The following is a 23,237-nucleotide window of genomic DNA, read 5'->3' as shown; positions in this document are numbered from 1 at the left end:
TGAACTCATGCCTTCTGCACTGGTAGGGGAATTCTTTACCACTGAGCCACCAGGGGAACCGCCTAATAATCCAAGTGTGTATGCATATATACATAGATACACAACAGTAAGATAACCTGCTTTTTTAATTTAATGTTTTGCAAAGTTATTTTTAAAGTCTTGTATTATTTGGAATAATACAAGAATATTGGATTGTTGGTAGTTTTAATTTTTTTGATTATTATAGATAATACCACAAAGAATGTGCTTGTAATATAAACCTCAGGTAGAGTATACTTACACAACTCTTCCATTTAATTCAGTGACTCGTACATGGTTCCTAGATCAGCAGCATCCGCATCAGTGGGGAACTCACAAATGTAAATCCCTGGGCCTACCCAGACCTACTGACCCGGGAATGCTGGGTCTGGGGGCCCAGTATTTCCGCACTTCAATCAGTTCTTTAGGTGATTCTGATGCATTTTAAAGTGTGAGAACCACTGTTCTAATTAATCAAGGTCATCCATCCCAGATTTATAGGTGTTTTCTTAGGAAATCCACCTAATCATTTAAAATAAGACTCATTAAAACAATATTCAAAAGTATTATGGTGAAAATATCAGACAGTCAGAAAGGATCATGTTAAAGAAAAGGGGAAAGCAGAACTTCTGGCATAAGACCTAATGGCTGGTACAACAAACTTCCAGGGTTCTTTAGAAATACCGGAAATATCCAACCAGTCCCTCCTAAAGGGGATCAGTCCTGGGTGTTCTTTGGAAGGACTGATGTTGAAGCTGAAGTTCCAATGCTTTGGCCACCTCATGCGAAGAGATGACTCATTGGAAAAGACTCTGATGCTGGGAGGGATTGGGGGCAGGAGGAGAAGGGAATGACAGAGGATGAGATGGCTGGATGGCATCACTGACTCGATGGACGTGAGTTTGAGTGAACTCCGGGAGTTGGTGATGGACAGGGAGGCCTGGTGTGCTGTGGTTCATGGGGTCGCAAAGAGTCGGACACGACTGAGCGACTGAACTGAACTGATCCCCATAAAATGTCTACAAAAATACACATTGACTTCCTTCTCCAGAATGCATGCCACAGTATCTTCACCTGGCTCGCTCAGTTGGTAGAACATGAGACTCTTAGGTGAATCACAAGGGATTTCCCTGATGGTCTAGTGGTTGAAAATCCAGCTTGCAGTGGGGAGAACATGTGTTCAATCCCTGGTCAGGGAATTAAGATCCCACATGCTGTGGGGCCATTAAGCCCACACCCCCACACCAAAACTACTGAGTCTGCTCACCACAGGGAGGATCCTACATGCCACAGCTGAGACTCAATGCAACCAAACAAATAAAATTAATTTTAAAAAAATAATAGAATAAAATGAATGACACAGTAGAAAATCCCTTAGACCAGAAGTCCAAAAATTTAGGTTCTTTTTCATCTTTGCTACATGCTGATGACCAGACATACCCTCTCTGAATCTCTTTCTCACCTGCAGTTGAGAACTAAATAGTTGATCATTTAAGCTACTGCTTGGGGGTGCTTTGCTATGCAGCAAAAGCAACCTGATACCAGTCACCTGCAATGTTTTAATCTCTTTTTCAAGAGATCTTAAGGAAATTTGGAAAAATCAGTAATATCCTTTTAATCATTAGGATGAATACAGAAGTATTTAGTATTGTTGGTGCAGTCTTCTATGTGTGAAATGTTTCTTATCAAAAAAGAAATCTGGCTAAGAGCATAGAATAGAAACCAAAAGTCAAGTAACCAAAGTGATCAAGGGGGAGTGAAAGTAAAACGTATATTAAAAGACTTTCTCAAAAAATCAAATTGAGGATGCAATCGCAATTTAGCCCCATTTTCACGGGACCCATGCAGTTGCTCCCTTCCTCTTGATTCATCCTCAAAGGGACACGATCCATCTGGACATGCCTTTTCTGCTGCTCATTGTCCATGTAGGAGACAGTCAGCTTTCTTTCTCAGATATACTGCTGGAAGTAGTCTCTCCAGCTCCCAGTATTACCATTATTATTGGAGGAGGAAGAGGATGGTGAGGAGGGAGAATGTCCCATCAAGAGTGAGTATAGTGGGACTTCTCTGGTGGTCCAGAGGCTAAGACTCCACGCTCCCAAAGCAGGGCGTCTGAGTTCGGTCCCTGGTCCAGGAACTAGACCCCACATGCCACAACTCAGAGTTCACAAGCCACAACTAAAGATCCCACGTGCTGCAATTAAGACCTGGTGCAGCCAAACAGATAGATTAATAATAAAAAAAAGACCATAAAAAAAGAGTTAGTATAGTTTAATACTTCAGAGTCCAAACTCTGAGGCCACTCCATGTGGTTCAAATCCCCCATGAGCCGTGTGATCTGGGGCACGTTACCGAAGTTACTCAATCCATTTGTGTCTCAGTTTCCTCATCTGTAAAGCGAGGATAACAACAGTACCGGTCTTACTACTGAGCCTGCGCACTTCAGAGCCCGCCTGCCACAGCTAGAGAGCTTGTGTGGCAAAACTAGAGAGCCTAGGCCCCTAGAAAGATCGTGCACTGAAAAGAGAGATCCCATGGAAAGCAGCAAAGGCCCTGCGTGCAGCAACTAAGATCCAACACAGCCAAATAAGTAAAAAAAAAAAAAAGAAAAAAGTACCTGCCTCATGGGATTGTTACGAACATCAGACAATCTGACGCTTGTAAAGTGCGTAGGGTTTGTGTTTTGTAAAATGAGAGTGTCTCTGCTGTAGTGAAGTGTGGTAGATCACAAGCATGGCCACACATGCTTTTCATTCCTACCTGCACATCTAACTGCTGTGTAACTCTGTACTCCATTCATCAGGAAATGAGTTTTATTTTTCCATCTCTTGAAACTGGTCTTGGCCTTGTGACTTGCTTTGCCCAACAGGACATTAACAAAGGTGATGCTTGAAAAGTGTGTGCAGCACTTTGGGATCTGCTGCCCTTGGGAACCTGGTGACCACTTCACAGTGAATGAACCTCACTAGCCTGCCTAACCACGAGAGACAAACAGTCTGGTCATCTCCACTGCCCCAACACTGGACACTGGCCAATGTCCAGACATGTAGGTGAGGCCATCCCATGCTAGCCAGCACCAGCTGACCCTCCAGATGAACACAGATGTGTAAGCAGTACCAGTAAAATCAACCCTCCTGGCTGTGACTGAAAGAACCACTTTAGCAACACAACTTTTGAGGAGTAACAGTTGATTATTGTTTCAAGCCACTGTATTTTTGGGACAGTTTGTTACACAGCAAAAACTAACTGATACACTAAGGAAGTAAATGGGACCTCTTATCCCCTTAGCTGTGCTCATTCCAGAAACTTGGTGTGATTGATGAAAATACTGTTCTGCAAACACTGTCTCACTCTCCACCCCTCACCAAGGAGCAGAGTACATTGCTCTGACACACTGACCTTGGGCTTGTCCGTTTGGCATGCTTTGGCCCATGGAACGTGAGCAGACACAGTGCCTCTGGAGACTTTAGATAGGCTGTGTGAGTTGCCCTGACTTTCGCCTTCCTACTGTCAACATAAGAACATGCCCAGGGTTGCTAGTAGAATGACCAGCAAAGCTGAGCAGACTCAGAGACCAGCCCTGCCAGTGTAAATGCCCAGGCAGAGCCATGCTGGCCGACCCACAGACATCTGAAAGAAGAAAGTAGATGCTTCTTGTTCTGAATTGCCTGGTTTTGAGCTGGTCTATAACAAGCATCATCATGGCATTAGCTGACTGGTAACTGGGCTGTCCTTGACACCCCTTTCTCTCAGCACCCACCTAGCTGGTCAGCATACCTATGGGACATTCTTATGATGGTAACGTGTAGGCAACTGGTCACAGAAGCTTATGACTCAGGAGAAGGAACCGGGAAGGGGCAAGAATTGGTATCACTTGCATCTATTAGTCATGCAAACATGACCTGGATAAGGTTATGGAGCAGGTGGAGCGAGCAGAGAGGGACACGGGGAAACCCCTACAGGGTGGCAATTCTGAGCAGTAACTGATCTGAGCAGGGGGCTGGGTGCTGAGCAGGTTGCCTGATCCTCATAGTGTAGACCCTGGAGAACCTGCTTCAGCCCTTCTCTAGCACAAACCCAACGCTTGTGGTTTGCTCTCAAACTACAACCTCCGCGGGCTGCAGCAACCGTGGGCTGAATCTGAGCTGGTGTCCGGGTCTAAGGGCCCAGTCTGGAGGTGAGGCAGGTGGTTCTCCAGGTGTAGAGCAGGGCCTTGGGCCCAAGCAGTGTCCTGACCCTTTGGGGTACAATGGGATGGAGCCCTGGGGCAGGGGAGCCAGCCTGCCCCAGAGTGCAGGGCGCAGGCTGCCTGCTCTCTCAGGGAACCAGAGGTGCCGACTCGGAGCCTGATCTGAGACTTATTCCGAGGTTGGAATTGAAGCTGTAGCTCTGAGGGCACCAGCGAATCATCACTTCCCACGAGCAATGGTAACACCGAGCTTGGGGCGACTAAAGCAAGTTCAGGGCATCAGAGGCATCCAATATATGGCCAGCCTTATTGAGAAGCCTGGGCTCAATAAGGCTGGTAAAGCATCTGTCTGCAATGCGGGAGACCCGTGTTCGATCCCTGGGTTGGGAAGATCCCCTGGCGAAGGAAATGGCAATCCACCCCAGTACTCTTGCCTGGAAAATCCCATGGACAGAGGCACCTGGTAGGCTACAGTCCATGGGGTGGCAAAGAGTCGGACACAACTGAGTGACTTCACATTCATTCATTAGTGAGAAGTGACTTAGAAACTGGGTAAACCAGAGATGGGGGGTCGGCGGGGGGGCCTTAAGACCTGAAGCTGAATAGATCATACAAGCCAGGAAGGGACAGGTTTGGAGCACACTGTTTGTGAGTTCTGTGAATCTGCCAAGTTATACTACCTCTCTGTGCCTCGGTTTCTCCACTCTAAACAGGAGACGATGCGGGTACCTACCTCCCAGATTTATTGTCAGGATGAAGTGAGCTAATATCTGTAATATTTCAGAGTGGTACATGTCACACATGATAACAACTGGAAAACCAAATACATTTGTATCTTCACATCTCACCTTACATGCCACTTCTGCAGGGAAGCAACTGAAGACACTTCCCTCCCCCAAGACAAGGCCAGGTTCCCCTTCTATATGACCTCACAGTACTCTGTATTTCTCCTTCATCGCAGTGATCAGAAATACAACTAAATAACTAATCATCTCACTCTACCCCAAAGAGAATGGAAGCTTTATACCGTTCAAAACCACTTCCACATTAAGGGCTGCTGTACTTTAGCACCCAGTACAGTGCTTGGCACATAACAGTTTCTCAGTAAATATTGTTGAGTGAGTGAGTGAGTGAATGAATGAAAGGGGATTGCGTCTTCTGGATACCCAGCACGTGGCACAGCCTGATGCAAGAGCTACTCCTTAGATGATGGGTGTGTTGAACCTCGAACTTCACTTGAGCTCTCAAGAGAGTCCAAAACTGAGACGACTGTCTTTCGTTTAGTCCGAAGCTAAAATGGGATGTGGGTTTTAGCACCACACGGGTGTCAGTTACAGCCACGGAAGCCGATGCAGGCTCACTAGGAAAAGGATCAACCAGGGGATGGCACAAACACTGGCCAAGGAGAAGAGACTGCTGCAGATCCTGGGGGCCCTGGCTCGCCTTTTGACCCCTTTGGGTCCCTTTTGTTTCTGGGTCATGGGGGGGAAGGCTGAGAGGCGGAGAAGGCTGGCGTGGTGGCTGCAGGTGGCTGGCTCAGGGCATTTGGCTGGCTCAGCGGAGAGCTCTTTCCTAGCAGACAAGGAAACATTGCGCTAGGTTAACAACAGGCGCGGCTTCACAGGTGCGAAAAATGGCTCCATACCAGCCCTGAGCCCTGAAGAGCACGTGGGGTGAGGAGCGAGTGTCATCAAGAAGTGTCTTGGGAACAACCATGTTTGAGAGATACACAGAAGAATAAATTCCTGCAAAGGAGATTGAGCACAGCTGAGCAACACAAGGGGATTTTGTGTTGAACACAGCTCAATGCCTTTTTGTTGGATTTTGCTCTAAAACTCCAAGAACACTTCTGGGAAAGACTGGTCACTATAGGTAATCTGTCTGCCATTGCAGGGGCTTCCCAGGTGGCGCTGGTGGCAAAGAGCCTGCCTGCCAATGCCGGAGACATAAGAGACGCAGGTTTGATCCCTGGGTTGGAGGATCCTTTGGAGGAGGCCATGGCACCCCACTCCAGTATTCTTGCCTGGAGAATCCCATGGACAAGAAGAGCCTGGCAGGCTACAGTCCATGGGGTCACAAAGAGTCGGACACAACTGAAGTTGACTTAGCACACACGCCAGTGCAGGAGACACAAGAAATGCAGGTTCAATCGCTGGGTCAGGAAGACCTCCTGGAGGAGGAAAATGGTAACTCACTCCAGTATACTTGCCTGAAAAATTCCATGGACAAGCGGAGGCTGGTGGGCGACGGTCCATGGAGTCACAAAGGGTCAGACACGACTGTACACACACATATGCATCAATACTACAGTAACCTCAGGCACAGGGAAGACCAGAAGCCGTCCACTGGGGACACCAATAGGGAACTGGTAACAGCGCCAGAAATGGCGCCAGAGGGATGATGCTGAGGGCCTCCGGACAGTGATTCACTGCAATGAGTGAGAAATGAAGTGGATGCAGCTGTAGCTAATCCTTCCTTAGGAAAAATCAGGTTACTTGGGCAGAGGGGGCCACCAGTGTCAAGAGAGTGCCTAGCTATTTATTAATCTACATGTTTGTTTATGAAAAGTGAGACCCAAGCATCCTTGAAACAGATGAAAGCGCCATTAGGAATGAAGTTGCTGACAATATTGAAGCAAAAATTATGAGTGAACTTGAGTAATAAGTTTACCGTTATTTGCTGTCTGGAGGGAAGGTAAAACCAAGGCAAGGGATATACTCAGTTTTCAAAGATGCATCATTCACAAAATCGATTCAGTTCTGAGACACAAGGCTGTGCTTATTAAGTTACTAGGTCCTGAAAAGGGGAGATTTTTCATATGCTTCATTCTCAAAGCCCTCGGTAATAAAATGAGTAATAATCAACAAAGCAATAAAAAGTACCAAAGGCATTGAGGGTCACAAAAATAATGCCTGGATGAGAGTGGAACAAATGAGTAGGAACAAAAGCAATGAAAATAAACTTATAAGATACTGCTAAATAGGGGCTTAGAGGAAGAATCAGTTCAGTTCAGTCACTCAGTCGTGTCCGACTCTTTGCGACCCCATGAATCGCAGCATGCCAGGCCTCCCTGTCCGTCACCAACTCCCGGAGTTCACTCAGACTCACGTCCATCGAGTCGGTGATGCCATCCAGCCATCTCATCCTCTGTCATTCCCTTCTCCTCCTGCCCCCAGTCCCTCCCAGCATCAGAGTCTTTTCCAATGAGTCAACTCTTTGCATGAGGTGGCCAAAGTACTGGAGCTTCAGCTTTAGCATCATTCCTTCCAAAGAACACCCAGGACTGATCTCCTTCAGGATGGACTGGTTGGATCTCCTTGCAGTCCAAGGGACTCTCAAGAGTCTTCTCCAACACCACAGTTCAAAAGCATCAATTCTTTGGCACTCAGCTTTCTTCACAGTTCAACTCTCACATCCATACATGACCACAAGAAAAACCAGAGCCTTGACTAGACGGACCTTTGTTGGCGAAGTAATGTCTCTGCTTTTGAATATGCTATCTAGGTTGGTCATAACTTTTCTTCCAAGGAGTAAGTGTCTTAATTTCATGGCTGCAGTCACCATCTGAAGTGATTTTGGAGCCCCCCAAAATAAAGTCTGACACTGTTTCCACTGCTTCCCCATCTATTTCCCATGAAGTGATGGGACCAGATGCCATGATCTTCGTTTTCTGAATGTTGAGCTTTAAGCCAACTTTTTCACTCTCCTCTTTCACTTTCAAGAGGCTCTTTAGTTCCTCTTCACTTTCTGCCATAAGGGTGGTGTCATCTGCATATCTGAGGTTATTGATATTTCTCCCAGCAATCTTGATTCCAGCTTGTGCTTCTTCCAGCCCAGCGTTTCTCATGATGTACTCTGCATATAAGTTAAATAAGCAGGGTGACAATATACAGCCTTGACGTACTCCTTTTCCTATTTGGAACCAGAATACATTGCTCTAAATATCCCTATAGTCAAAATAAGGTATCCGAAGCATTAGAAAAGATGTCTGGGCTTGAATTTAAAAAAAATATAGAAAGTAGCCAGCCAAAAAAGAAGAGGGAGATAAAAATCTAAAGCAGAAAAAAAAAATTGGAAAAACACAAAAAGCAGATCTGATAACATCTAAGTACATGCTGAGAGAAACACAATTCAAAGTATAATCTCTGCAGGTGATCTCAGAGAATATAAAGGGTGGTTGACAAAATTAAAGTAAGAGCAACATGGCCGTCACTTATGTATCAGCTCCTATCACTATCTTAAGGGCTTTCCCCCAGTGGCTCAGCAGGTAAAGAATTCGCCTGTGGTGGAAAAGATGCAGGAGCCTTGGTTTGATCCTTGTGCCGGGAAGACCCCCTGGAGAAGGAAATGGGAGCCCGCTCCAGTATTCTTGCCTGGAGAATCCCATGGACAGAGGAGCCTGGTGGGCTACAGTCCATGGGGTCGTAAGAATTGGACACGACTGAATGACTAACACACACACACTTCTAGGGAAGCTAAAGCTCAGAGAGGATAGGAATTTTCTTATAAAGGAAGCAGTTTTCTCTACATCTGACTGTCTCTGTTAGAAAAGATGCAAAGCAGAGAAAAGTGAGGAAAAAAACTTGAAGGAAAATGATGATGAGCTGACAGCCCACATTTTTATGCACAGTTCAAAGTAATCATTGTAAAAATCTATTAGAATTCAGTCAAATGCAAAAAATGACCTATAATACACATATGATAAACGTTTGAATTGTCATACCTTAGTATCTTCTTCAGACTCTCCAGGCATATCTACTTTGTACCTTATTCTCCACCCCAATTATTTCATTAAATCTTTTTTTTTTTTTTTTTGGTCATGCCATGCACCTTGCAGGATCTTAGTTCCCTGACTAGCGATTGAACCCAGTCCTTTATCAGTGAAAGCACAGAGTCCTAACCGCAGGACCACCAGGGAATTCCCACATTAAATTGTTATACAGTTCTGAGAATAGAATTTTTATTTATTCCTATTTAACAGGTGTGGGCTTCCCTGGTGGCTCCGTGGCAAAGAATCTGTCTGCCGATGCAGGACACAGGTTCAGTTCCTGGGTTGGGAAGATCCCCTGGAGAAGAAAATGGTAACCCATTCTTGCCTGGGAAATTCCATGGACAGAGGAGCCTTGTGGGCTCTACAGTCCATGGGCTTGCAGAGTTGGATGTGACTTAGCAACTAAATAACAATTTAACAGATGAGAAACTTAGAACTAGAAAAGTGAATCACCTGCCAAGTGTCTTACAGCAAGTGAGGGATAGGGTTGGAACTCACCCTGATGTCTAGTGTTCTCGTATCATAGAATTTTTTTTAAGTTAAATCTATTATTTCTATTGGTATAATTTGTACACCACCAGAAATTCACCCTTCTAAAATATATAACTCAGTGATCTTCAGTATTTTCACAAGTTTACATAATCCTCGCCACCATTGAGTTCCGGGACATTTCACCACCCCAAATAGAAACCTGGTCCCCATCAGCAGTCACTCTCCTCCCCCCACCCCTGGCAACCGCTGATTCACGTTCTGTTCCTGTGGATGCGCTTAGTCTGGGCATTTCATCTGAATGGACTCATAAATACATGGTCATTTGTATCTGGGGCTTCCCTGAGAACTCAGCTGGTAAAGAATCCACCTACAATGCAGGAGACCTGGGTTCGATCCCTGGATTGGGAAGACCCCCTGGAAAAGGGAAAGGTTACTGACTCCATGGACCTGGAGAATTTGATGGACCGTATAGCCCCTGGGGTCACAAAGAGTTGGACACGACTGAGCGACTTTCACTCACTCACCCCATGTGCATCTGGCTTCTTCCACTTAGCAAAATGTCTTCAAGTTTCATCCATGCTGTAGCAGGTATCTCAAGATTCAAGAGTCAGGAGACAATTTAGACATCTTCTATCAAGTCCTCTTATTTTACAGATAGAAAACAGAGGCCTAACTCAGCCTATATATTTAGTGACAAGTCCTCTCCCTCCTAATCCCGTGTTTTTTCTACCATGCTACAACTACCAAGAGATTCCACAAACAGATGAAAAATATCTTATTAATTTAACATATCTGATGTTAGAAAGAAACATAGGTTAGAAAACCTGATGTTTTATGAAAGGCTTTCCATTTCTGTAAGTGAAAGTTGCTCAGTCATGTCTGACTCTTTTCGACCTCATGGACTACATACAATCCATGGGATTGTATATACTCCATGAGATTCTCCAGGCCAGAATACTCGAGTGGGTAGCTGTTCCCTGCTCCAGGGGATCTTCCCAACTCAACGATCGAACCCAGGTCTCCTGCATTGCAGGCGGACTCTTTACCAGCTGAGCCACTAGGGAAGCCCGTTTCTGTAAGGAATCCCATAAATCAATGACTTGATATAGCACCTGATGCTCATGTAGGGAAACAGCGTAGCTGCCAGAGCATATTATGTGACTTAAAGTTAGATTTTACTTTCTATGTATAAAGGTAACTATTGAAAACATAAGGTTGGAATTACCCTTAGTGAAAGTTCCAAGTTTTCTCCTCCCCACAGATTCATGCCTTTGTCGTACTGTCCAATTTCATTAAAATAATGCCTACTAATAGCAAAAATTCCTCCAGCCATTGCAGGTGACCTACAAAGGACACACAGATATTAGATTAATTCCCTATGTGCAGGCATTATGGATTTTAGCCAAAGTTATATTGAATATAGTGATAACAGTTAAAAACTAGAAAAAACCCACGTTAGCTTCAAAATTTTCCTTTGATACATTGAAGTATGTAGTCATTTAATTCTCATGACAGCACGTGACGTTTATTCCCCAGACTTACAGAGAAAGAAATAAGGTTCAGAGAGGTTACGTAACTCGTAGAAGATCACACAACTCTAGCTAAATTAAAATAGAGGCAAAGATGAAGGACCTGCCAGGTTATCGTGTTAGAAAATTGACTCATATAGTTTGTGAAACAAAGAGGGTAACATTAAAGGAGAAGTGAGCCTGCAGTCAAAGTGATTAGAAAATGTGGGAAGTGACCTGGAGAAAGTCTCTTGAGAAACAGCCTCATAAATGCAACTAGAAGCCCTAATAATGAGGTTATTCTCACATTTAGAAATACATTTTCCAAGCCTAATATCCAAGGAAAATGACCTTCTTCTCAAACTATAAAACTATAGACAGAAGCCCTTGGATAAATATTTTATATATGAATTTGGCAGACATTGACTTTTTCTGGGCTATCCACAGTGCTCGTATTCTGATCGTTGATCACATGCAACTCATTCCTGAGAATCATGTCTACATTTTAAAGCTGGACACCTGAAACCCAGGGGTATGCGGTATTCTGCACTGGGATGAGACGCTCAGTTCAGTTCAGGTCAGTCACTGTCGTGTCTGACTCTTTGTGACCTCATGAACCGCAGCACGCCCAGCCTCCCTGTCCATCACCAACTCCCGGAGTCCACCCAAACCCATGTCCATTGAATCTATGATGCCATCCAACCATCTCATCCTCTGTCCTCCCCTTCTCCTCCTGCCCTCAATCTTTCCCAGCATCAGGGTCTTTTCAAATGAGTCAGCTCTCCGCATCAGGTGGCCAAAGTATTGGAGTTTCAGCTTCAACATCAGTCCCTCCAATGAACACCCAGGACTGATCTCCTTTAGGATGGACTGGTTGCATCTCCTTGCAGTCCAAGGGACTCTCAAGAGTCTTCTCCAACACCACAGTTCAAAAGCATCAATTCTTCGGTGCTCAGCTTTCTTTATAGTCCAACTCTCACATCCATTCATGACTACTGGAAAAACCATAGCCTTGACTAGATGGACCTTTGTTGGCAAAGTAATGTTTCTGCTTTTTAATATGCTGTCTAGGTTGGTCATAACTTTCCTTCCAAGGAGTAAGTGTCTTTTAATTTCATGGCTGCAATAACCAACCACAGTGATTTTGGAGCCCAGAAAAATAAAGTCAGCCACTGTTTCCACTGTTTCCCCATCTATTTCCCATGAAGTGATAGGACCAGATGCCATGATCTTCGTTTTCTGAATGTTGAGGTTTAAGCCAACTTTTTCACTCTCCTCTTTCACTTTCATCAAGAGGCTTTTTAGTTCCTCTTCACTTTCTGCCATAAGGGTGGTGTCATCTGCATATCTGAGGTTATTGATATTTCTCCCAGCAATCTTGATTCCACCTTGTGCTTCTTCCAGCCCAGGGTTTCTCATGATGTACTCTGCATAGAAGTTAAATAAGCAGGGTGACAATACACAGCCTTGATGTACTCCTTTTCCTACTTGTAACCAGTCTGTTGTTCCATGTCCACTTCCAACTGTTGCTTCCTGACCTCCATACAGGTTTCTTAAGAGGCAGGTCGGGTGCTCTGATATTTCCATCTCTTTCAGAATTTTCCAGAGTTTATAGTGATCCACACAGCCAAAGGCTTTGGCATAGTCAGTAAAGCAGAAATAGATGTTTTTCTGGAACTCTCTTGCTTTTTCAATGATCCAGCGGATGTTGGCAATTTGATCTCTGGTTCCTCTGCCTTTTCTAAAACCAGCTTGAACATCTGGAAGTTCACGGTTCACATATTGCTCAAGCCTGGCTTGGAGAATTTTGAGCATTACTTTACTAGCATGTGAGATGAGTGCAATTGTGCGGTAGCCTGAGCATCCTTTGGCATTGCCTTTCTTTGGGATTGGAATGAAAACTGACCTTTTCCAGTCCTGTGGCCACTGCTGAGTTTCCCAAATTTGCTGACATATCGAGTGCAGCACTTTCACAGCATCATCTTTTAGGATTTGAAATAGCTCAACTGGAATTCCATCACCTCCTTTCAATTAAAGAAACAAAACCTACCACATTCTATTATTACAGACTTTTAGAAACAAGATAAACAATGAAATATTTCTCTTCATTAAGCTTGAGAAATCAAAGTAATAATCTCTGCAGGCTTCCCCCTCCTCCCAGTACCTCTATGCTATTTTTCCATTACCAGAAGAATTCTCACCGGATAGGTGTAGTGGGTCCTTCGGGTCCCTCTATCTCATAAGAGAGAACATGATCCCATTTAAATTCCAGATGCCAGTTGAAAGCTCCCCTCACAATAGGAGAAGGCTGGTATTCCAGGGTCATGTAATCAATGACATCTATCAGAGGACACACCACCATTTTGGGGTCCTTGGCAATGGCATTCAGCAAGGGTTCCAGCCAGACTTTATTCACTTCACAGTGGCTATCCAGAAACACTAGAACGTCCCCTGGGGAGGCAAAAACAGGCGAGTGTTAGCCCCTGTGTAGGAAACACCCGACAACACGAATCAAGGTTCAGTGCAACAAGTATTGATCCAACATTTATTATGAAAATAAAAGTGAAGTTGCTCAGTCGTGTCTGACTCTTTGCGACCCCATAGACTGTAGCCCACCAGGTTCCTCTGTCCATGGGATTTCCCAAGCAAGAATACTGGAGTGGGTTGCCATTTCCCTCTCCAGGGGATCTTCCCAACCCAGGGATTGAACCCGGGTCCCCCGCATTGTAGGCAGATACTTAACCGTCTGAGCCACCAGAGAAGTTTGACTATTAAGGTGCTTTCAGTGTCCCTGGGAGGAGGCAAGAAATGTATATTTGATACTGTATCAAAAATGCAGGACAGTGTGTGCCATAGATATTCAGAAGGAGCTAGTGACTGCAGGTTAGAGCTGCAATCCCTAACCTCTTTTGGTACCAGGGATCAGTTTTGTGGATTTGGGGAAGACAAAGTTCCCATAGACCAAGGGTGGGGTGAGGATGATTTCAGGACGACTCTCATAAAGAACATACAGCCTGGATCCCTCGCATGCACAGGTAACCGTTCGTGCTTCCGTGAGAATCTAACACGGCCACTGATCTGACAGGGGGAGCAGCCCAGCGATGGCGTGCAGCTGTGAATGCAGGCGAAGCTCCACTCACTCGCCCACCTCCTGCCCAGCAGCCCCGTTCCTAACAGGCCATGGACCACTACCTGTCCACGGCCCAGGGGTTGGGAACCCCTGGTCTGTTTGCTCTCTCACCCAAACACACTGCCTGTGCAAACGCTGCCATCAGAGGAGAGACTAACACAGACGCAGATGTCCTTGGTTCCGCAGCCCTTCTTCCGCCCTTTTGATTCCCTTGTGAGAAGCCAACATCAGCTCTTTTCCCCCCAGGATGTTTCTGGTTTTGCCATACGGATGTCTGAGGATGCACTGAGCCCCCCAACACAGGAAATAATTCATATCAAGTTCCTCTCACCAGGCTTTAGCAAGCAGCTTTATCCAAAAATCCTAATTCTGACAATGTGACTGAAGGTAGCTGAGTTCTCTTCAGCTCAGTTCAGTTCAGTCGCTCCGACTCTTTGCGACCCCATGGATTGCAGCACGCCAGGCCTCCCTGTCCATCACCAACACCCAGAGTTCACTCAGACTCACGTCTATCGAGTCAGTGATGCCATCCATCCATCTCATCCTCTGTCGTCCCCTTCTCCTCCTGCCCCCAATCCCTCCCAGCGTCAGAGTCTTTTCCAATGAGTCAACTCTTCGCATGAGGTGGCCAAAGTACTGGAGCTTCAGCTTTAGCATCATTCCTTCCAAAGAAATCCCAGGGCTGATCTCCTTTAGAATGGACTGGTTGGATCTCCTTGCAGTCCAAGGGACTCTCCAGAGTCTTCTCCAACACCACAGTTCAAAAGCATGAATTCTTCAGTGCTAAGCTTTATTCACAGTCCAACTCTCACATCCATACATGACCACTGGAAAAACCATAGCCTTGACCAGACGGACCTTTGTTGGCGAAGTAATGTCTCTGCTTTTGAATATGCTATCTAGGTTGGTCATAACTTTCCTTCCAAGGAGTAAGCGTCTTTTAATTTCATGGTTGCAGTCACCATCTGCAGTGATTTTGGAGTCCCAAAAAATAGTCTAACACCGTTTCCACTGTTTCCCCATCTATTTCCCGTGAAGTGATGGGACCAGATGCCATGATCTTCGTTTTCTGAATGTTGAGCTTTAAGCCAACTTTTTACTCTCCTCTTTCACTTTCATCAAGAGGCTCTTTAGTTCCTCTTCACTTTCTGCCATAAGGGTGGTGTCATCTGCATATCTGAGATTATTGATATTTCTCCCGGCAATCTTGATTCCACCTTGTGCTTCTTCCAGCCCAGGGTTTCTCATGATGTACTCTGCATAGAAGTTAAATAAGCAGGGTGACAATATACAGCCTTGACGTACTCCTTTTCCTATTTGGAACCAGTCTGTTATTTCATGTCCAGTTCTAACTGTTGCTTCCTGACCTGCATACAGATTTCTCAAGAGGCAGGTCAGGTGGTCTGGTATTCCCATCTCTTTCAGAATTTTCCACAGTTTATTGTGATCCACACAGTCAAAGGCTTTGGCATAGTCAGTAAAGCAGAAACAGATGTTTTTCTGGAACTCTCTTGCTTTTTCCATGATCCAGTGGATGTTGGCAATTTGATCTCTGGTTCCTCTGCCTTTTCTAAAACCAGCTTGAACATCTGGAAGTTCACAGTTCACATATTGCTGAAGCCTGGCTTGGAGAATTTTAAGTATTACTTAAGTATTACTTTACTAGCATGTGAGATGAGTGCAATTGTGCGGTAGCCTGAGCATCCTTTGGCATTGCCTTTCTTTGGGATTGGAATGAAAACTGACCTTTTCCAGTCCTGTGGCCACTGCTGAGCTTCCCAAATTTGCTGGCCTATTGAGTGCAGCACTTTCACAGCATCATCTTTCAGGATTTGAAAGAGCTCAACTGGAATTCCATCACCTCCACTAGCTTTGTTGGTAGTGATGCTTTCGAAGGCCCACTTGACTTCACATTCCTTACTGCTTCTCAGATATCTATTTCAAAATTTCTTTATGGTACTGTGTCAGACCTGGAAGAAGGCATGGCAATCCACCCAGTATTCTTGCCTGGAGAATCCACATGGACAGAGGAACCTGGTGGGTACAGTCCATGGGGTCAGAAAGAGTCAGACACGACTGGGCCACTGAGCACGCTGTATCAGACAACTCACTCTGGAATATAATATCTGTTATATTCATGCCTCGATCAAAACTGAGCTAAAAAGAACCCCGTTTTTAAACATACATAGCTTTTTTTCAGTCAACACTTTGCATTTTTCATTAAAATAGCTTCTATGACATTACATCACACAAACATTTAAAGAATCACACCAGCCAATTTGATAGGTGAAAAATACCATCTGGTTCTCCAAAGAAGATATGCAAATAGCCAACGAGCACATGAAAAGATGTGCGACGCCATTCATCTTGAAGGAAACGCAAGTTAGAACAGTGAGGTACCACTGCACACCAGTTCACATCTACCAGAGTTAAAACAAAAGAGAGAAAATAGGAACTGTTGGGAGGGTGTGGGAAAATCGGAACTCTCATACGTTGCTGTGTGGCGTGGGAAGTCAGTTCAGTCGTGTCCGACTCTCTGCGACCCTACGGGCCGTAGCCCACCAGGCTCCTCTGTCCATGGGATTCTCCAGGCAAGAATACTGGAGTGAGTTGCCATGCCCTCCTCCAGGGGATCTTCCTGACGCAGGGACAAACCTGCACCTCTCACGTCTCCTGTATTGGCAGGTGGGTTCTTCACTACTAATACGCCCTGGGAAGCCCAAAATGGTCCACCCACTGTGCAAAATAGCAGCTCCTCAAAAAGTTAAACAGAATTACCACGTGACCCAGAAATTCCACTCATTGGCACGTTTTAAAAAGAATTCAGGGGACTTCCCCGGCAGCCCAGTGGTTAAGACTCCACGCTTCCAATGCAAGGGGCACAGGTTTGACCCTTGGTTGAGGAACTAAGATCCCATATGCTTTGAGAACAACAACAATTAAAAAATTTAAAAAAATTCAAACATACCCGGGTATATGCATATCTATAGCAGTACTCCTTATATTATCCCAAAGATGGAAATAGCCCAAATGTCCACCAACAGATGAGTGGAGAAACAAACTGCATGTACACACCCCATGGGATATCATCCAGCCGTAAAGATGAAGTACTGGTACATGTCCACGAATCTCAAAAGCATTATGCTGGTGAAAGAGCCAGCCATAAAAGGTCTGACTTCGTTGCTATGAAGTATCCAGAATAAGTAAATCCAGAGACAGATGAAGACTGGTGGTTGCCAGGGGCTGGGAGAAGTGGAAATTAGAAAATTTCCCGATTTGTGGGTCTTGGGGTGATGAAAATATTTTTGAACTAGAGGAGGTGGTGGTTGTACAACATAGTGACTCTGCTAAATGCTATATGCCCAGATTAAGCTAACTTCTCCTTAGATTCTAAAATCACTGAAGGGCCGGAACTCCCCCAGTGGCTCAGCGGTAAAGAATCCAATGTAGGAGACACGGGTTCGATCTCTGGTCTGGGAAGACCCCGCGTGGCGCGGGGCAACTAAGCCCGGGAGCCATAACTATTGAGCCTGTGCTCTAGAGCCCTCAGGTTGAAAGTACTGAAGTCGAAGACTACTGCACTCACGTCTGCAACTTCTGAAGCCTCCACGCCCAGAGCCTGTGCTCGCAACGAGAGAAGCCACAGCGGTGAGAAGCCCGCACGTGGCAACTAGAGTGCAGCCCCCGCTGACCACAGCTAGAGACAAGCCCGCGTGCAGCAACAAAGACCCAGCACAGCCAAAATAATAAGCAGATTAAAAAGCCAAACACTGCAGGACACTAGTTCAATGGACCTGGTAAAGGATCTCTCCCATCCTTCCTCCTTAAAAGATATATCTGGGGAATGTTCAAAACTGAATTGCTCGCTGAGGTTAAAAGTCAGGAGAAATATTCATCTTCCCTGAGTGGAGGCTTGCTTTCTGCTTTTCTGTAGCAACCTTTGTTGCTGTCGTCCAGCCGCTCAGCCGTGTCTCTTTGCGACCCTGTGGACTGCAGCACACCAGGCTTGCCTGTCCTTCACTGACTCCCTGAGTTTGCTCAATTCATGTCCATTGAGTTGATGATGCCATCCAACCATCTCATCCTCTGTTGCCCCCTTCTCCTCATACCCTCAGTCTTTCCCAGCATATCCTATTTACACAACTTATCTAGGGATTGTGTTTTGCAAGCTTTGTTTTCATATTTAAAAAACAAACAAATGCTGTATCAATCTCTCTCAGTATTTTCAGTCTCTTTCTTCCCTTGCTTCACTTTATTTTCTGCTTTTCTTTAGTGTCAACATTTTTACATTTAAACATTAGCTTGTTGTTGTTCATTTGCTAAGTCATGACGGACTCTTTGTGACCCTGTGGACGGCAGCATGCCAGGCTTCCCTGTCCTTCACTGTTTAATCATAGCCCATTATATCTATTTTAAACATTCTCAATTTGGTCTCTAAAGCAATTATTTTTAAGGTATTAAATATTTTAATTTTTATTAACAATAAAAATATTATACAATAATATATTGTATTATGTTATTGCTATCTCTCTTAATTTTTTTGTTTTGGGATTGATGTTTGATAATGTGGTATGCAAAATCTACTTATGGGGGAGTTTACAGAGAATCTCTATATGCTTAAGTGTATGACCAAGTTTTATAAAATATCCAAGCGTTTCTACTTCATTCACACCATAAATCTGTTAAACATTTGGATTTTGTGAAAAAAATTCAAGTGACTCTGCTATTTGAATTTCTCATTTTTGTTCATTTGCTATTTCCATGACCAGCAATGTGGTAATACTATTCACTGCCGTGGAAATCAGAATTGGGGGGTTTGCTTCCTGAATTGTGTGACCTGGAACAGGTCTCTGGTCTATTGGGGAGATTAGTTTCTTTAACCAGAAGATAAGGGTGGTGAGTTCTAAAATCTGAGAGACTTCCCACCATGAATGGTCTGTATTTTCATTAGTTCTCCCTGTATTTCTCCTACTTTTATTTTACAGATTTTATCATTTTGAAGCATATAATTAAATATCTATGTTTTAATTTCTTATTTATCTGTTCTACTCACTGTCTGGGCTTCCCAGGTGGTGCTAAGTGGCAAAGAACCTGCCTGCCAGTGCAGGAGATGTAAGAAATAAAGGGTTGATCCCTGGGTGGGGAAGATTCCCTGGCGGAAGGCGTGGCAACCCACCCCAGTATTCTTGCCTGGAGAATCTCACGGAGAGGGGAGCCTGGTGGGCTACAGTCCATGGGGTCACAAAGAGTGGGACGTGACTAAAGCGACTTAGCGTGCACACACGGAATCACCTGCTAATAAACATTTGTTTAATACTTAATGCTTAAAAAAGAGTGCTCATAATGACTTCATTCAATCATTGCAACAACCACATTAGTTATATATTTTTGTTCTCATATCATGGATTAGGAAGCTGAGGTTCTGAGAAGTGACTTGCCCAAGATCCCGTAACCGGTAATTGGCACATACCAAATTGAAAATGAAGGCTCTGCTTCAAAACCCAGTGCTTTCTGTTCTGTCAGCCATCACCTCCCTTGGATGTTTGTGGCAGAGAGTCAGACACTGCCCTCTGTGCCACATAAGTAAACATATTAACAGGTTCTGGGAATTAGGATGACCTCAAAGGGAAGGGCATTACTCTGTCTCCCGTATGAGACAACAAACCGTCTCTCGTTCTGTGTGACGGTCACAGAGCACCACAAGTTCTCAATGGCGTGTTTGATTTTGCTAACCTGTTGCCTTTAGAATGGCAGTTGAAATCTACACCTCATCAGTGCCCTCTTGGCCACCTGCTCACCATCCAGGCCAGTTCAGTGGAAGATGCTCCATTCTCACCCCCTGATTGCCTTGTATTTATTCCCCCAAACTTCCTGCTCTGCTGTGGACTACCCTTTTACTCTTTCCACAGTTCCCTTATTTAAAGTAAATTTCTGGACTTCCTTAGTGGTCCAGGAAAGAACCTGCCTCTCAGTGCAGGGGACATGGGTTCATCCCTGGTCCGGGAAGATTCCACATGTCACTGGGCAGCTTTAGGGAAAGATGGAGGTGGTCAGGCTCTCCTGCCCCACACCTCTGGCTCTCACCCCACATCCTGTCAATGCGTGCTTTTGTAACAGCTGAGATCACTTGTAGCACCGTGTGTGTGCGTCATGATGTACCTGCTCGGCCACGGGCCATTTCTGCTCTGTAACCTCCTCCTGAAAGGCCTCTGAGGCTGTGTTACGGCTGTGACCACGGGGTCAACCATGAGAGCACACAGCGTGTCTGCTGCTGGAGCTGCTGTGCCAGTCAGGAGAGAATAAATGTGTCTGCAGTTGCTACAGCTCCTTGAGTTTTCTTCCAGCTTCCTTGCTCGCACCTTGCCTATCCTGGCTTCAGTGGACAGTGTGCACTGTGAGATTCAGCAAGACAACAACTAAGCCCCTGAGCTGCTACTACTGAGCCTGCATGTCCCGACACCCCAGAGCCTGTGCCCCACGAGAAGAGAAGCCACCGAAATGAGAAGCCCACCCCTCACAACTAGAGAATACCCCTGCTCGCCGCAACTAGAGAAAAACCCATGCACAGCAATGAGAACCCAGCACAGCCAAAAAGAAAGAAAACGCTTTTAAAAACTAAAATCCTTAAAAAAAATTAAATTTCCCTACACTAAATTCTCCTGCAGACCTCCTTGCCTGATGTAACCCTGACTCTCCCGAGAAGATGCTGTTTCTCTTACAAAGTCCCTCCTTTTCCTCCCTAACCACAAGAATCCTTGGGTTCAGGACAACACCAACGTTTCCTAGATGCTTATGGCTGCTTCCAAACCATAACATTTCTGCTCCCACGCAAAAATGTCCCCTTTCCTTTCAATTCAGGCCATCTAATTAGAGCTTCTCTTTCTCAATTTTTCTCCACTTTGCAAAACTCTAGCCTTCTAATTCTTCCTGATAGAGTTAAACCCACCCAGCAGTGGTCATTTTCCCTCCTGCCAAGGACACACCACAGGCTCATGACAGCTGTCTCCGTTTGAGGGCAACTTCGGTCATTACATAGGCAGCATCACCCACAAGGGCGAGTGGACAGGCAGCCACAAACATTACCAAGAAAACTCCGTCAGAGGCAGGATGCTAGAGAACAGGGCCGCGCTGTTTTGTACAGGGTGATTTTGACCGGCCTCTCTGATAATGTGCCACTGAACCAGAGACCTGGACAAAGTGAAGTAACAGGTCACTCAGGGGGCTGGAGAAGGAACATTCCAGGTGGAAAAATCACATGCAAAGAAAGGCTCTGAGATAGAACAGCTGGTATGTTTGAGGAGCAGCAAGAAGGTCAGTAACACGAGGGGAGAGCGAGGGGGAGGTGAGTGACGAGGGCAGGGCTTCCCTGGTGGTCCAGGGGTTGAGAGTCCGCCTGCCAATGCAGGGGACACGGGTTCAACCCCTGGTCTGGGAGGACTGCACCTGCCACAGAGCAAGCAAGCCTGTGGCCGCAGCTAGTGAAGCCCACGGGCCGAGAGACCATGCTCCGCAACAGGAGAAGCCACTGCAACAAGAAGCCTGCCAACAGCTACGAAAGAGTGCCCCCGCTCACCACGCGGCTAGTGAGAGCCCAGCGACAACAGAGACCCGTGCAGCCAAAAACAAATGAATGAAACTGAAAAACTGCAATGCAAAAAGCATTTTTTTAAAATGTAGAATATCATCAGGATCTTAGAGTAAGAACTTCTCAAACAAGACACAAAAATCATAAAAAAAAATATTGATGAATCTGATTATTTCATTATTAAGTTAAAGCTAGTGGCCGTGACTTTTTAAATGAATTTCACTTTTCTCTCCTTTTCTGCTTTTCCTTTTAGGTGGTGCCATGTGGTGCGTAGGATCTTAGTTCCCCCACCAGGGATGGAACCCATGCTCTCAGTGAGCTCAGAGTCTTAACCAGTGGGCCACGAGGGAAGTCCCAAAGCTATTAGTCCTTAAAATAAACCTCCAAAATGTACAACAGCTCCTATGCGGTCAAAATTTCTTTCTACTCATTTAGCTCTACCCTCGTCAGCCAGAAGGGAACTACAGTGTGGAGGGGGATAAACCAACTTCCTGCAAGCCTTGGTCAGGAAATGTGGCTGAAACATAGTCACGGGCCATTTCTTCTGAAAGGAAGGCAGGAAAGTCCTGCGTGGCTCTGTGCCCAGCAAGAGGAAGTGGATTTTTGGGTAAACTTCTGTTCAACTTCCCTAGTAGCTCAGATGGTAGAAAGTCTTCCTACAATGCAGGAGACCCTGGTTCAATCCCTGGGTAGGGAAGATCCCCTGGAGAAGGAAATGGCAACCCACTCCAGTATTCTTGCCTGGAAAATTCTATGGATGGAGGAGCCTGGCGGGCTTGGCGGGCTACAGTCCATGGGGTCGCAAAGAGTCAGACACGACTGAGCGACTAACACTTCTGTTCAACGCAAGACACCATCAACAAAAATGGGAAGACCAACCACAGACTGGGGAATGATATTCTCAGTGTATCTAACACAGGACTCGTATTATACAGGCACCTTCGAATCAACAACAAAAGGACAAACAACCCAATCAAAAAGCTGACATAGGATATGAATAGACCAAATTCACAGAAAAATCTATAAACAATCTACAAAAATATGAAAAAATACTCCATGTTGCTAGCAGTCAAGAAAATGCCAAGAAAATAAAGGATACAGCTTTTTGACCAAAATTTTGTCAAAGACTAGAATGACTGGGCCTCCCTGGTGGCTCAAATGGTAAAGAAGCCACCTGCAATGAGGGAGACCTGGGTTCGATCCATGGGTCGGGAAGCTTCTCCGGAGGAGGGCAACCCACTCCAGTGTTCTTGCCTGGAGAATCCCCATGGACAGAGAAGCCTGGTGAGTTACGGTCCATGGGGTCACAGAGAGTCTAACACAACTGAAGGACTAAGTGCAGCAGAAAACAACTGGTCATAAACAACCAGTGTCAGCAAGGCTCCAGGGAGAGGGCCCTCTTATACCCTGTGATGGAGCTGTTAATTGGTGCCATCTGTTTAGGACAATTTGGCAGCATCCACCAAAATTTGAAATAAGAATTCCCTTTTGCCCAGCAAGTCCACTTTTAAGAAATTATCCCATAGGTACAAGCATTCATTTCC

General features: G+C 45.3%; 1 protein-coding gene across 1 annotated transcript in view; it reads right to left on the bottom strand.

Moving 5' to 3' along the window:
- The window catches only part of GALNTL5 (polypeptide N-acetylgalactosaminyltransferase like 5), a 51,253-nt gene that overhangs the window by 4,483 nt on the left and 23,533 nt on the right, over positions 1–23,237 (bottom strand). The window contains exons 5-6 of the mRNA XM_052639086.1: positions 13,180–13,429; positions 10,696–10,813 (exon numbers count right to left, since the gene is read on the bottom strand). Coding sequence (XP_052495046.1) covers positions 10,696–10,813; positions 13,180–13,429 — 368 coding nt within the window. The remainder of the gene's footprint in view (positions 1–10,695; positions 10,814–13,179; positions 13,430–23,237) is intronic.

Source organism: Budorcas taxicolor, chromosome 4 (genome assembly GCF_023091745.1).
Source record: "Budorcas taxicolor isolate Tak-1 chromosome 4, Takin1.1, whole genome shotgun sequence".
Lineage (NCBI taxonomy): Eukaryota > Metazoa > Chordata > Mammalia > Artiodactyla > Bovidae > Budorcas > Budorcas taxicolor.
The sequence above is the reverse complement of the archived record's forward strand: the minus strand, read 5'-3'. Positions and strand labels throughout refer to the sequence as shown.